Genomic DNA, 16,538 nt, shown 5'->3' on the forward strand with positions numbered 1-16,538 from the left:
TTGGTGCAAAAGTAATTGCAGTTGTTGCCATCGAAAGTAATGGCAAAACCACAATTACTTTTGCACCAATCTAATAAGTAGAGAAAAAGAAACAAATGGGTCTGTAGAGCGGAACCCATCGAGAAAGGATCATGTTTTCACTAAATCATGAGGTGGGGCAAATCTGCTGGTGCTGCCAACATGTGCCAATGTGTCTCTCAGCTTGCTCCATCACTAGCAGGTGTTCACAGGCTGGTGAGGATGGAGAGTGAGCTTTCCCCCCAATTTGACTGTCTTTCACTTGTCAAGGCTTTTGACAGGCATTTTGCAGTTCTCTGTCACACAGTTCTAAGCATGGCTGCACGGCATGCTGCTTAAAGCAACCCCAAGCCATGGAACTCTGAAAATTCCTCGAGTTTCTATTTGATGGAATGCCGGAAGTATGAGTGTTGGTAGCCCATCCTCTTGACATGGGTCTGCTTCATTCATCCTCCTGATAGGTGGGCTATCAACCCACCTAGGGATAGGTCAAAAGGTTCTCACTGGTGATTGGGCTTTGCTGTGGGTTAGATGTCAGATTTGAGTTTTGTGCCTGTTTAAGAATGAAAATATCCCTTTTCTTTGCTCCCATGTACCCTGTGTAGAATACTTATTTATATCACCATCACCTTTTAGAGTGTCTGTCTCCCAAACTAGGCTATCAACTTCTGGGAGCAGGGACCCTAGAATATTCTTAACATACCTGGCAGAGTGCCTGGTGTTAAATGGTAAACTTTGACACATTAAGATTTTAAAGAGTTTATTTGAGTAGACAGCAATTGATGAATTAGGCAGTGCCAAACCATTACTAGTGTAGGCTCTACCTAGGGGGAACAAGAGGCAAATGTTTACTAGGTGTTCAGGGAAGAAAGACAAAGAAACCACTTGATTGGTTAAAGTGGAAAGTCCCTACTTAGAGGTTAGTTGGCAGTTTCTGATTGGTTAAGCTTCAGTTTCATTTTGCTGGCATATGATCAGTCACACTGATTTGAGTTTCTGTTTGCTTACATAGGAACCCAAACTGCTGGAGCTGTCTCAGCCTAATGGCCTCCCAATTACTTATTTTAACACTGGCATAAAACAAGGGCTAATAAGTGCATGTTGAACTGAATCAATACAATTCGTGTGAGGTACCTGAAAATGGCAGTTTCCTTGAAGGAAATAAGACCAGATTTCTTCTGGTCATTGAAAACTTTTTTGATGGTAACAGGATCAGAATCTAGGGCTTTCGCTAAGTCTGGCTTAGTGGCCATTTCTGTCATTGACCATTATAATGATGAAGCCACCTGTGGACTTTATTGTGCCCACTCAGCTTCACATATAAGTGCATGCCATTTGAAAAATACATATTATTTAATACCTCCAGGCACAAGAAATAATGTGTATGTTTACTGGTTTACTTTGCCTATTCACTGATAGCATCTTTCCCTTTGCTAAGGGTTGTTATTTTAGAAACAGCCTACACAATATATAGTGTTTAATTCACATCACTAAACTGGTATTATGAAGAGTGAAACTGAAGGAAGTATTTTCCTATTTAGGCTGTTTGGAAATAGAAAGGGACCACACACACATGCACACCATCACACCACCACCAATCCCAAGCTTTTCTTTGACTTCCCATATTTCTTTTGAATGTCTGGGCAGTTATGCAGGCTAGGAGAGGTGCCGGGTTCATGATTGTGCCAAATATCCTACTTGGGGTCAGGTTCCAGCCCACGCTGAGGTTCGAGGGGAGTGGGCAAATGGGCAGATAGCTGAAAGAATACTCGGGGGCCTGTAAATAGGTGAAATGTAGTTTTATTCAGCATTTCTCTCAGCAGCAGTTTACTCACAGTAGCTCTCTCACACTGTCCACCTTGTCTCAGCAGCTTAGTCCGGTGGCTCCCACACACAGCTGTGCAGCCAGCTCTCTATTCAGGGTCAGCAGTTTAACTCTTTCTCTCTCACTGGGCATGAGCGAGGTCTGTGTCCTAGCTTTTTCCTGTCCATCTGCAAAGATGGGCAGCTCTGGCTCTTTCTCGGGGTGCAAGCATGCCTTTACAATGTCAACAGGGAAATTATACCTTTTACAGGCAATAGTGGCTTAAAGCCAAGTGATGAGCCTTCCCTATGTTATGGCTATGGTGGTGAGCTTCTCTATGTTATGTCTACATGTCTGTGATAACAAGTGGAGTTATACACCTGCACTCTAAACCCGCTGAGTCATTCTGGATGTTTACCTCAGGCTGTCCTTGACCAAAGCATAGCCATGTTCCTTACACTCCACCCCCTAGGCCAAGGGAGACATAGGCCTTGGATACACAGGTTATACACATAAACTTTGGGTACAGAGGCTTGAAATGCACACACAGGCTTTATATATAAGTTTTGGGCACAGAGGTTTGATAAACAGGCTTGGCAAATAGGCCATACAGTCCACCCCCTAGGCTGAGGGAGTTCTTCTAGTGCAGATCTGTGCACACAGGGCAGCACCTTGGACCCATAGGCCACAGCAACAATACAGAGAGCAACAACCTACCACTAATATTCCTGATGTGCTACCCATGATTATTAAAGTCCAATGTAGGCCAGAGCCCCAGCGGTGCCCACTATCTCTGCAGGGGGTCCTCAGTAAGATGTTCAATCACCTTAATCTCCTGTGACACCCTTTGTAAGGCTGCTGTTATGGTGGTTGTCAGGGAAAAATGTACAACACTGTGTCCCTACAAGGGCACAGGTGCCACCTTGGGCAGCTGTGACTATGTCTAAAGCCATCCAGTTTTGCTGCACCACCTTCCTGATCTGATTAACCTTATTAGTTAGCAAAAGGAGAGCAACTTGGTGTAATTCAGGGCCTGAGCTGTGTGGTCTGCAAGGACTATAACGTGCATTTCTACAGTAATAATACCTGCTTCAGTGATAGTTATTATTAAGGCATAGAACCACTGGGGGCCCACCACACTCACAAAACGTGGGAACATAGCACCTGCCAGTTATGTGGGTGACTAGGCAATGTGGGAAGCATGGTGACAGGGACATTGGCCACCCCCAGGTACAATGTCCAGTCCATTTGACCGGCAGATATGGTCATCCTGTGTCCCCACAGACCATAAGCTCCCAGAGGTCATAAAGTCCATGGGGGCCTGGCCTTGGTACGGCCACTTGTTCCACCACACCTTTGGTGTAGCGACACGTTATGTTTGCACAAACCTTAGCAGGCAACGATCCCACAGTGATTTTACCCCATTGCTGGTCTAAACATCGTGGTTTAGACCTGTAATGGGGGAACCACATGTTCTCCCATTAGCCAGCCCCATCCATCATGGACACTACGTGTCAGCCGGGGGCAGGCTTGCCATGGGTTTTGCGGCACTCCCTGTCCAAAACTCACCGTATTCCTCCCACCCATTGTTCGTGGGACGCCAAGTCTCTAGCCATGTCCAGTTCTTCACGGAAACTGGATGCATGTGCTGTCTGCAGCTGCTGCTGGAAGGGTGGTACAGATCCAACAGTTGGAGACATTGGTCACCTCGGTGTAGGTCTGGGCCCAGTCCATAATGCTGTTGGACATGTCAACCTACAGCCAGAATGACAAAGCAAACACAGGTACTAACAAGGGTAAATCATGTTCCCTAGGCCAAATACAAGCCAACTTTTATTTCTAGCTAACAATGCAGCTGCCAAGGGCTTCTGCCCTTGGCAATGGTACCACACCTTATCAGTTCTCCATGGTTCTTTTGGGTCCTATACCCATGCCAAAGTCATAGCAGAACTTATGATAGGCCACACAGATAGTACGTATGTCCCCTGGAGAAGGATACCTTCCCCGGCTGTTTCCCTATGAATGATTAATTATGGAGGCCAGACATTAAACACCCAAGGAGTAACATGTAAATTACACTGCAGACCCTCCCCACAGGGGGCTACAATAGCCAACCATCTGCAATGAGGGGCTTGGAGGGTCCATGGCCAACCCCAGGGTTATCTGTTTCCCTACCTTTAGGGGGCTTGGGGCAGGCAATAACATTATGATTTGTCCCCATACCTGGTTGGAAGAGGTCATCTTTCCTCTCATAGATCTGGCCACATGGCCTGGCCCTACATGGGTCAGTGACTAACTAGCTAATTCTGTAACTTTCAGGAGTTAACCACAAGGTTAAGCCTCAATAAACTGTCCAGCTATTGCTGCAGATTACCATAGGTGTTGCCTCCTTGGTGATCATTATCTACACTGCCCTGAGTTTAACTTATTAGCTGCTTTGCCCACACTTGGTATCAAACCATATAGTGACAGTACTAGGCTGGACTGCAGCAGCAATCTAGGGAGCAGCAGTACTCTGGCTAGACCTATCTGTATAACATGTGTCATTAGGAATGGGAGTGTGCCCTTCCTTAAACAGTGATGGCTCAGGGTCTAGGGGTGCCATATGCCCCATCACCTTATCTTACATTAGGACTGCAGGCCCTAAAAACTCTTGTAACTTTGCTGCTAAGGGACTTGTACTTATAATACTCTGCTGTTCTAAGTAGGCACCCCACTTTGCTAAAGTGGATGTCTGTGCTGTCCCAGTCTCGGGGGTTGTTACCTATGAGCATATCCACCTCGCTATTGGGTAAGTCCTCTGCATGACTGTAGCCCATCCTGCAGTGCTCTTATGAGCCTGAAGGGCAGCATATGCAGTTACTAACTGCTTTCCCTCTCCGGGGGGTGGCTATCTATGAACACACCCATCCCGCTATTACTGATCGCTTCTCTATTAAGGAATAGCAGAGCTCAGCTCCTGTCCATAGTTGGGACCAGAAGCCTATTGGCATACTCAGGTGCTCCGTGCACTGCTATGGGCCCTAACTGAAACTATCCATGGTCACGTGCACATTTACCTTAAATGTGCACCCCTGGTCAACTACCCTTAAGGTTTGTGCCTGCTAAATAGCCCGCTTGGCTACCAGACATGCTGTCTCAGCTTCATCATCCCAATCCCAGGCAAGAGGGTCATTGCCGCTTCTAAACCTGCAACAGAATCAGAGGTTAGCATAACATCATCAATAAGATCATGACACATGGTGGGGCTATGCATATAGCCCTGCAGCAACATTGTAAAAGTCCATTGTTGCCCTCCCATGAAGGCAAACTCTTCCTGGCTCTCTGGATCGATGTCAATGGAGAAGAATGCATTAGCCAAGTCCCATCACAAAGTGCTACTGTCCCAGTTCCATTGTCAAGTCCATCAAGTCCTTGATGGAAGGTCCAGCTGCATGCAGAGTGGGTGTTACTTTTTTCAGTTCCCAATAATCCACTGCCATCTGCAAGTCCCATCAGGCTTTCTGACTGGCCATACCAGGGAATTGTAGGGGATATGGGTGCCACACACTATTTGCACCTCCTCTAACCTCTTAATAGTCTCAGTTTTCTCTGGCAAATGGTATTGACGAGTGGAGGTAACCCATCAGGGTTGTGGCAGAACTTGGGCTTGGTGATGCGTATGTCCACACAGTACCAGCTTTACTACATGAACTCTTAGTCTGAATTCTCCAGCCGCAGTGTGTAAATCCAGACCATAAAAAAGGTCCACTCCCAGAATATATTCAGGTATGGGAGAAACATACACAGTGTACAGGCAGCGAGCCAAGCGGCCAATGCCAAGATGCAGAGACACAGGTTTCACCTTCACTGACTAGCCCCCATAACCATCAATAAATGCAGCTTTGCCCAGAAACTTATCTGGGTTTCCATAAACTATACTGCAGTCTGCACCAGTATCTACCAGTGCTAGGACCCGCTGTACATTAGTGGGGGACCACTGGATTGCCAGCTCCACATAGCGCCTGCAGTTGTCTGGTACCCTCCGCTGAACCAGGCACCTCAGCCAGTTCCCTAATCAAACCTGTCTGCAAATAGTCCTTGAGTTGCAGCATCCGGGTGGGAGTAGGTTGAACAACATTGCTTCACTGTCCCCCTTTAGGCATTCTCTGGAATTGCTGGCTCTGGGGACAATTGCCTTCAGAGAACCAACAGCATTCCATTGAGTTGCCTGTCAGTTTTCTCCCGAGCAACCCTAGCTGTAATTAAATCAATCCACATCTGCACACAGTTCACCTGCTGGGGTCCCTTCTCGTCTTGTGGGGTGGTTACTCGCAGAGGGGCACCGTTCCCTTCTTTATGGCACAGGTTCCCAAGTCCTGCCAATGGCTTTCTGTCTCCCCGAGGGCTGCCATAGCATTAGTCACTTCATGTATGCGGCGGCCCACATACGGGGTGAGAACAGCAGCTAGGGAGCCAAAAGCACTCTGGGGCACTGAGCCCAGCACAAGATCCCTCATGTGGGAGGTAAAGCTTTCATCATTTGGCCTCCGGGTATTCAGATCAAACATAGCTTGCCACATGCCCATCTCCTGGAGTATCTGCACCAAATCAGTATATGATTGCCATTTACTTGCTGTTTCTGGTATCTTTTTGGCATCATTCCAAACAGTCCTTATGGCTGCCATTAGCCACTCAATTAATGTGTGGTCACCTTGTCCTCGTGCCAACCATCAGCATGGCTGCAGTCGCTGATGAAAGGAGGGATGAGTTGTGATAGAAGCCAGCTTCTCCATCTCAGAGGCAGAGCAAGAAATGTTATCAGCTCCTTTGTCCTGGAGATGGAGCATTCGGGCAGGGAGGGGTTCCCCTGGGTGCGGCCTGCACTGTTTACTTAACTGCTGCAACTCAGTGCAGGTATAAGCACTATAAGAGGTGTGTTCTACCACTATGGGGGATCCCTGGGCCCTCCCCTGGGGTCCTATCAGCTGCTTATGTTCTGCCTTTTGATCGATCACAGGGTGAGCCCACAGTCAGGGAACCTCCTTCTCTTTGGCATCAGACCAAACGAGAGTGTCCAGGCAGGAGGACGGGCTTAAGGTCATGCCAACAGCTGTTGCTAAGTCCTGTTCCAGGCTGTTTATCTGGGTCTCCAAGTGCCCTGCTTGTGCCTGGAGGTCCTCCATCCTCAGGTCCTGCTCCACGCTATGCACTTGGGCCCCTAGGCGGGCAGCTTGCACTGGAAGGTCACTTACCTGTGGGACTGAGCATGTACTTCCCTCAGTGCAGTCAGAAACACCCATCCAACTCTGCTGGCGAAGGTGTGTTCCTTCTCCGTGCTGTGTGCTTCCAGCTGCTTCAGTGCTTTCTCCACACTCATTGGGGACCTGCCCACTGCCTCCCACATTTCCAATGGGGCACATCCAAGCAGCACTTCTGCCACTGGGTACCATAGCCCATGCTGCAAGATGTTAGGGAGTGGCTCTCTAGCTGCTGTTCTCACCTCGAATGTGGGGTGCCACATACATGAAGCGACTACTGCTATGACAGCCCTCTGGGAGGCAGAAGGCCATTGGTGGGACTGGGAAACTTATGCCATAAAGAAGGGGAAGGTGCCCACTCCACAGGTAACCGCCCCATGAGGTAAGAACGGGTCCCAGCAGCCAACCCAGGAGCCCTCAAAGGCTGAAGACACACTCACTTCATCCTGCCAACGTTGCCAATTGTCAGGGTCATGACTATGCCAAATGTGCTGCTTGGGGTCAGGTTCCAGGTCATGCTGATGTTCGAGGGGAGTGGGTGGATGGTCTGATAGCTGAGAACACTCAGCACGGGCTGGAACCTGACCGTGAAAAAACACTCAGGGGGCCATAAGCAGGTGAAATGTAGTTTATTCAGCATTTCTCTCATCAGTACCTTACATTAGCTCTCACACTGTCCACCTTTTCTCAGCTGGTTAGTCCCGCAGCTCCCACACACAGCTGCGCGGCCGGCTCTCCCTTTAGGGTCAGCAGCTTAACTCTTTCTCTCTGGGCATGAGCAAGCTGAGCTGTGTTCTGGCTCCCTCCTGTCCATCTGCAAAGATGGACAACTCCGGTGCTCTCTCTCTTTCTCTGGGCGAGAGTGCACCTGTACAGTGTCGACAAGGAAATTTTACAGACAATAGTGGCTTAGAGCCAAGTGACGAGCCTTCCCTATGTTATGGCTATGGTGGTGAGCTTCTCTATGTTATGTCTACATGGCTATGATAATGAGTGGAGTTATACACCTACACTCTAAACTCACTGAGTCTGGATGTTCATCTCTGCCTATCCTTGACCAAAGCACAGCCATGTTCCTTGTAAGAGAGTAATCACACTTCTTGCTGCAGGCATGATCTAATCAGGAAGGGGTCAGGAAAGACCTCTTCCCACCCACTAGGATTGTTTGGTTGGCCAGGTGCACTGGTTGAGGTGAAGACTGCTAAATTCCTGTGAAGCATGAGGCATTGCAGCTGCAAGATGTTAGGGAGTGGACTTGGCTGGGTAATAGTCTAATCTGCTGCAGCTTTGCAGGATTACTGCAGGGTGCTCTTTCAATTTTCTATCAATTCCTCATTGCTATCTCTGTCTTTTGGAATCTAAGAAAGTATATCTCCTTCTTTAAACAGAGATTATGGGAAGACAGGACTTTAGTGCTGAAAGACAATTTAGAAATTATGTAGTCTGATCTTCTGGCTTCATAGAGGGTAAAATTTATGTTGCTAAATGCTAAGCGATTTGCCCAAGAGCATACTAGGAGCTGGTGGCAGAACTAGGACTAGAAGCTGGGTTTCATGGCTTCAAAGAGATCTTCTTTCCATTACTTTATAATTAAGATCCACTGTACAAAGGTCAGTCAGGTTCAGCTATGCCTGAGGTTCATCAAACTTTCTTAAGCCTGGAGGGCTTGTTAAAATACAAATTGGTGGGCTCTACCCCCAGGGCTTCTGATTCAGTAGTAAATGTCAATGGGCTGAGAATGTGGAAGTCTGATAAGTCATCAGGTAATGATGATGCTGTTAGTCCAGGCACCAAACCTTGATAACCACTGAGATACCCTAAAGTTACCAAATGGAACAAACATTTCTTTCTCTTCTCATTCATTTGTTCAGTTGTTTACTCATTCATCAAATATTTATTGAACCTCATCAACTGAAAGCGTCACGTGTTAGTGCTGGGGATGGGAAACATGAGGATGACAAAAGCACAATCCTCTTCTTGAGGAGTTCACAATCACTGGGGAGGGACAGATGCATAATGGGCAAACATTTAAGTGCAGTGATAGAAGTCAGCACAAAGTTAATGGTTGCACCAGAATCAAAGTAACTAAAGTGGAAATATCTCATGGAAGGCTTCACCGGAAAGGCAACACTCAGTCTGTCTGGGCCTTGAAGGACAAGTGGGATTTCTCCACATAATGCAGGGACAAAAAGATATTCCAGCTTAAAGGAATAGCATATGTAAAGACATAAAGAATGACATTTTAGGGAGAACTGGCTTAAGTGGCAGAAACACAGGCTGTATGGAACAGATGTCAAGGAGTGGAAGACGATTAAGACAGAAAGTTATGGAGCTGAAGAAATGAAAGCCATTTCATGATCTGCCAAAGTGTTTGGGATTCGTCTTGTACGCAGCAAAGATACTGAAGGGTTTTAAGCAGGAACATGTTTTCAAGTAGCCTGGGCTACAGTGGAGAGTAGATGAGAGGGTTTCCTGGAAGCAAGGAGGAATTAAGAATCTATTATAGCAATCTGTATGAGAAATGATGATAACTGGCCCAAAACAATAGCAATGGGAATGGATAGAAGTAAGCATTAATATAACCAGGGCTTGTTAACAGGTCAGAAGTAAAGAATGAGAGTAACGAGGGAGTCACAGATAATTCCATGGTTTCTAGCTTGGCCAGCTGATGAAGTGGAAAGACTATTAATAGAGATAAGAAATAAATAAACTAAAGGTTCATTTGGGACATGTTGGGACTCTGATGTCTAAGGACAGACAAGAAGAGATGTCCTGCTGTGACTGGAAAATACCATTTGAGGTTCAAGAGAATGGTACAATGTCAGGATAGAGATTGGGGTAATGTCTTCAAAGGGAATAAGCTTAGGGAGATGAGATGAATATCTTGTCCTGGATTAATATTTACATTGCTGTCACAGTGATAAGTGATATAACCTCAATTATAAAGAAGAGGAAACCAAGAGATTAATGATACTAAGGGATAACCAGAAAAAAGTGAAAATCAAAATGCAAAATTTCTAATTTTGAAACTTGAATATTTTGAGAATGGATGCTAAGAAAACAACTTAACATCCATTAGCAATATACGTTTCTAATTAGTGTTCTTAGTTGAGCCACTACTGGTTCATTGGCTTGAGACCTTCTTTGGGCAAATTCTTAACTCCTTCAGGCCTCAGTCATCTAATCTGTAAAACAGGGTTCCTGAGGATTAAATAAAACAATTCAGATAAAACATTTAGCATATTTGGCATATAAAAAGGGTGCTGTAATTTTAAAAATATTTACTTATTAGTGGAACAACTATGCTAGAAAGCAGAAAACAACTAAAAACACATTATTAAAACTATCCAAGAAAACCACCAGTAAAAGAACAAGTGAAATTAGTTACTCGGAAGACAAATGCTATACAATGAATGGCTTTTTCTTGCTACTTCCTGAATACAAAGAATGGTATTTAGTCTGACATGCCACCTACTATGACTACACCACAAAGCACCTCTAATTCCTTGTATTAGTTTTCTATTGCTGTGAAACAAAATATCACAAACTCAGCAACTTAACACAAATTTATCTCAGTTCACATGACTGATACTCTGCTTAGGATCTTACCAGGCTGAAGCCAAGCCGCTGGTCGGTGCGGTGGTTCTTGGTTCTCACAGGGTCCTCTTGCAAGTTCATAGGTCACAGGCAGCAATCCATTTCCTTGCAGTTGTAAAATTGAGGTCCTCATTTTCCTTCTGGCTGTCAGTTGGGGGCTACTCTCAGCAACTTCAGGCTGCCTGCAGTTTTTTGCCACATGGCCCCCAGAGGCAGTTCACAACATAGATGTGAACTTTTTCTCTACAGGCCAGCAAGGAACTTCTGGAGCACTAAATCCTTTTCATGCGTCTAATCTGACTTCTGTTTCTGACTTCCAGACAGAGATTTATTGGGCTCATATGATTAGCCCTTCTGGATAATCCATTTTATGGTCAACTAATCTGGTACCTTAATTATACCTGCAAAATCCCTTCACAGCAGCACCTAGAATGGTGTTTGAATAACTGGGAGGTGTGTGTACCCCAAGGGGTTGGAGACAGGGACCATCTCAAGACCCTTCTACCATATTCCTGAAGCACCTGCAAGTTCAGTCACAGGACTGAGCAGTGATTTCTAGCGGCATTGCTAGATTTAACGTTTTACCCTTTGGCTATTTCTCTACACTCCATTTATATTTGAATGACAAGTTGCAAATACCTCAAAGTCCAAGAGATACGCATTTTAGAATGATGTGTAATTATGGGTCTTTCACCTTTTAAGTTTGTGCCCCTAACACCTACATAATCATTGGGTCAAGCCAAGAATTTGTCACTTAAAAAAAAAAAAAAGGCCGGGCACGGTGGCCCATGCCTGTAATCCCAGCACTTTGGGAGGCCGAGGCGGGCGGATCACGAGGTCAGGAGATCGAGGCCATCCTGGATAACACTGTGAAACCCCGTCTCTACTAAAAAATACAAAAAACAAAATTAGCCGGGCGTGGTGGCGGGCGCCTGTAGTCCCAGCTACTCGGGAGGCTGAGGCAGGAGAATGCCATGAACCCGAGAGGCGGAGCTTGCAGTGAGCCGAGATCATGCCACTGCACTCCAGCCTGAGCAACACAGCGAGACTCCGTCTCAAAAAAAATAAAAAGAAAAAGAAAAGAAAAAAATAGCAGTTTTTCAATTAAAATTGTTTACTATTGTTTAAGATCTAAGAAATGTCAGTTTGATCAATATAGTCCTGGCAATAAATCAGTTGAGGCCAAGCCTGGTTTGAGGGGGTATGTGAACATATATTTGCCCTGAACATATTTAATTAAAGAGCATGTATTTTAGGTTGTCAAATCAACTGGTTTCTTTCAGGAGCCTCCTAGCTTAGACACAGCCAGGCTGAGAAACCATTAATCAAAAGGAGCAAGGAGCAAATGCTAAGCTGTGGGTGGAGCTGAAGTACAAATCATGGTTGAGATGCTTAACTTCCAGGGCCACCAGAAACAGCTGTCTCTGCACTGGTCTCAGCCAGGTAAAACTCCAGAAACTTCAGAAACTGCTCTGCATTTGGGACACTCCAGGGCTGCCAACAACAGCTGTCCCTGCAACTGGCCTAGGAAAAAAAAAAAAAAGAGATCTCCCATCCCTTTCCCCTATCTTACCCAGATTCTTGAGGGTCAGTCTATACATGGGTCCTTTAATATGTTCATTTTGCTCGCTGATCACACTATTCCAGACTAGTCAATGCAATACACAATAGGAACAAATGATGGTGTGATGATGTCTTGAATATCTCGAGATACCAAAGTTTATACTCACTATATACAGGTTGACCTAATGATATCTCGGGACACTGATAAAAGCCAGTGTTCACATGTATGTTCACATTTTGGTCTCTGGATCCTAAAAAATGTGTAAGTGCATTTTAAATTACTTTTTGGACTTTCTCTCTTGTCTCCTTCTTTACTATAGGTAATGATGAGACTTTAAACTCTCTTTTCCATGCTGTAAAGGGATTCTAAACTCTATAAATCATAGTTAAGCTGGTGTTCTTACATGACTGAGTTATAATCCATTGATTCTTGAGCCCATTTATCCTGCTTACTCCACCTCATCTTCAACAAAAGGAAAGATACTGGGGACACTAAGTGAACTCTCTGTATTGAAGGATTAAGGTGATGTCTCGGTGTCTGATACCTGTCTGAGAACATCAGACTCATCCCTAAAACAAACTAGGATGTCTGGGTTGGCACTGGCAGAAATCAAATTTTGAAGTATACTTCAAAAGAAAGAAAAAAAAAAACTTTTAACTACAAATGCAGATTTTCCTTTTGCTTCTTCCCACATTATAGACATGGTAGAACAATATTTTGCCCATACTTAGTTAAATTGTTCCAAGTTGGAAAGAACCAAACATAGACACTTTGGCATTATTAACGGTGAGCAGGCAGGTTTATTCAGAAAAAGCTCAGATTCATATTTGTAAAAGTCTGAAAAAAAGATTAAAATGCTATTACAACACAGTTGACCCAAATAACACAGGTTTGAACTGTGCAGGTCCACTTATCTGTGGATTTTCTTCCACCTCTACCACTGAGACAGAAAGAACAGCTCCTCCTCCTCAGACAACTCAGCGTGAAGATGAGGATGAAGACCTTTAGGATGATTCACTTCTACTTAATGAATACTGAATATATTACTTCCTTAATAACATTTTCTTTTCTCTAGCTTACCTTCTTATAAGAATAGAGTATATAATACATACAGCACAACAAATATGTGTTAATCAACTGCTTTATGGTATCAGTAAGGCTTCCAGTCAATGGTAGACTAACTACTAATTAAGTTTTTGGGGAGTCAAGTTATATGCAGATTTTCCACTAAGCAAATGTTCAGCGCTCTTAACTCCTGTGTTGTTCAAGGGTCAACTGTATATATGTTTAAGAGTTACTGTTTACCCAGTAGATCAAGCCAAGACCAAGTTAGGTTTATGTGTTTTTGGCTTAACCTAAGAAAATGTTCAGACTAAAGCAGTCCATCAATAGAACAGACTGCCTTTTAAACCAGGGAACAACTTCTCTTTGTAGGTATTTTAGGTATATGAATGACCATAGGTGATCTGCTTTGGGTCATCTATGGTCCCTTCCAACTTAAAACTTCTATATTTATGAACACTGCATAACTGAATTGTGGATTTCATATAAATAATATCTCGTTGCCTACTTTAGGTTTGAAATGTTTTCCTTCTAAATTGCATAGGTATATATATAGCACCATCCCCACCATGAACTCTGATGTAGAAAACACAAGATTCTAAAGTCATTTGTGAGGCTAAACAGACTTAGGCACTTCCATGTAATACTGCAAAAAGCAACAGCCTTAAAGGTACTACTTGCTCAACATGTCATTCCAAACACATAGACTATGATTAGCAGCTGAATTTAACAGTATCTTTCCGCTTTGAAAAACACTTCATATACCTTTACAAAGAAGCCATAGTATCTCAGGGTAGAAAAACCCAATAGGTAGGAAACATGGTCTTTTCTTAGAAATGAACTACGTAATTTTGAGTACTTATCTCAAAATCATCGCAGAAACATATCTAGTGCTTGTGGAAAAGGAATCAAATTTTTTTTTTTTTTTTTTAGCTAAAGGTTTTGAATTTTTCTTGTGACATTTAAGTCTTTTATTGTATGCTGATTTTTATGATTATCTGTTTCATAATGGTTATTCTTGCCTCCATGAAAGGGAAGACTAGAACAAAAAACTGACAAGACCAAGTTCTAGCTCCATCACCAACTTACTGAATGATCCTAGGCAAATCATGTGGGCTCTTTCTTGTGTTTTAAGGTTTACCTCCAATGAAGTAACTACCTCAGACTGGCTGTGAAGCTCTCATAAGGTGATGGACTTGAAAATGCCTTGCAAAGTATGAGCAGTTCATACACAGAAAGTTTCACGTACTTCTGTATCTTGCATGATGCCTACCCATGGTTAGGGTGATAACAGTTGTTGATCCAATTATGAAAGAAAGAAAAAGAACTCTTTAAAATAGTGAAGTAAAATAGCTAATTTTCCCATGAGTTTATCATTTGCTCTATTCAAAAGTTTTAAAAATTATATTAACTATATAACTAAATATATTTATCTTTATTATATATGATATGCAATTATATAAGACATACTATTATATATATAATGCTTAAACAATTAAATATAAATTATACTTTCCTTCCCCAGATAAGACAAAGAACCTGTTTACTTCTTTAAGGATTTATTGGTTCCTGTGAAACCTGTGAAGGTCACTAACACTCTACAGCCAGAGAATGACAACATATGATTGTCTTTTCAGTCTTGTAGTATCCACAGTAGTGATGTCTGTCCATGGACAAGTGTCTGTCCAGAACATCCATTAAACTCCATGCCTGCTCTGTGTGTCATGGGGACAGGGACAGAAGACAGATTCACTGGTGGTAGGCCCTCCCTTTGGGGTGTGCCATGACAACGATACCCCAGGTGGCAATGCCTAGAAAAAAACAACAATACCATACCTTTATGATGCATTTTAATTTACCAAGTGTTTCACATACACGCCATCTTATTTAACCCTCACAACACTTCTGGAGGAAATATTACCATTGTATCTTTCTTATAGGCAAGTGAAGCACAGAAAAAGAAAAAAAAAAATCAGGAAAAAAAAGAACATCTTGTAGGAGAATTTACCTATACAGAATCAAGAAGGTAACACAGAAACCTCAAATTCTATTCACTGACAATCGGTTTGAAAGCTAAAAAGATCATGACGTTTTACTGATGACATCTTGACGATCACAGAAAGGGGTTGTGGGCGACATTACCCAGGTGTACCAAGTAGGTGAGCTTAGAACCCACGTCTAAAGATCTGGGATTCAAGGCAAATTTCTTAAATTAAGGTCAAGTGCCCTCGCTCAGGCTTTCTCCAGGACCTGGAGAAAAAGTATGGGCTTTGAGATCTGATATACCTGGGATCAAGTGACTGTCATTTCCCGACCATGAACACAATACTCCTCGTTGCCTTGGTTTGCTCCATAGTAAAATGAGAATACTATAATCATACCTACTTCTAACAGCTATTCTGAGAATTAAAAGGACTGAGCCTAATAAGCGTTCTCAAGAAATACTGATTTAAAATTAAAAAAAAAAAAAGAAAAGAAAGAAAGGCGTTCCAACAACTTCTTCTCTCACCTTGTTTGAGGTGCCCCCACCACCTGACCAGCGCCAGCACCCCGCCTCCCCGCCCACGTGGCTGCTCCCTTTCCTTCCTCTACCCCACAGATACCCAACCCGCCCAAGTGCTGTGCCCTGATGCTCACTGATGCCGATGACCATCTTCGTAATTGTCCATGGACCCGGGGGATATCCCATCTTCATGGGTTTCCGTGCCTCCCAGTAGACGTACCCGCCCGCCCCCATCAGCCCCAACCCAGAAAGCACTCGACAGCTCCAGCAAGTCTTCAACCAGTTGTGTTCTGCTGGGGAGGTCGGCGCTCCGGGTGTAGCTGGGGGCGCAGGCTTGGCGGGCACGGCGGCGGTATCGGGAGACGCAGCGATCTTGGAGAACTCCAAAGGCTTGGACACCTGAAACCCCATGTTCTGGAACTCGGCCTCAACCTTGGGAGTCTTTGGTTCAAACCGACGTAAACGATGCACCGGAAAGCAGAGCGCCGGAAAGCAGAACGCTTGCGCCGTGCGAGGAGGAAGCCTGAGGGCTGCTGGGAAATGAAGTTCCCCTCCGCCTCAGAGGGGGAAAAGGTGAAAGAATGCTGCCCTTTATTGCTGGATTTCTCTGGCAGCAACAACCTCGGATGCGCTGGAGGCCAATTCCAACCCTCCTCCCCGCCGTCTCCCCACCGCCCCCCCCCCCCTTTTAGAAATTCTGTAATTGCTACTCACTAAATGCATCACCTTTCAATCTCCTTAGAGGAGAAG

At 44.3% G+C, this 16,538-nt stretch overlaps 1 protein-coding gene across 2 annotated transcripts; it reads right to left on the reverse strand.

Annotated features, from left to right (window-relative positions):
- Nucleotides 1–14,827: 14,827 nt before the first annotated feature.
- Nucleotides 14,828–16,282, reverse strand: DMAC1 (distal membrane arm assembly component 1). Of its 2 annotated transcripts, none has more exons than XM_024795144.2 (2): nucleotides 16,009–16,282; nucleotides 14,828–15,096 (listed from the first exon to the last, which is right to left on the reverse strand). In XM_024795144.2, the coding sequence occupies exons 1-2, from the start codon at nucleotides 16,197–16,199 to the stop codon at nucleotides 14,919–14,921; spliced, it is 369 nt and encodes a 122-aa protein (XP_024650912.2). In that variant the 5' UTR covers nucleotides 16,200–16,282; the 3' UTR covers nucleotides 14,828–14,918. The 2 variants fall into 2 exon arrangements, with proteins under 2 accessions (XP_024650912.2, XP_011752127.1); XM_011753825.2 differs by having other exon boundaries at nucleotides 15,923–16,278.
- Between the last annotated feature and the right edge of the window lie 256 nt (nucleotides 16,283–16,538).

Source organism: Macaca nemestrina, chromosome 14 (genome assembly GCF_043159975.1).
Source record: "Macaca nemestrina isolate mMacNem1 chromosome 14, mMacNem.hap1, whole genome shotgun sequence".
Taxonomy (NCBI): Eukaryota; Metazoa; Chordata; class Mammalia; order Primates; family Cercopithecidae; genus Macaca; species Macaca nemestrina.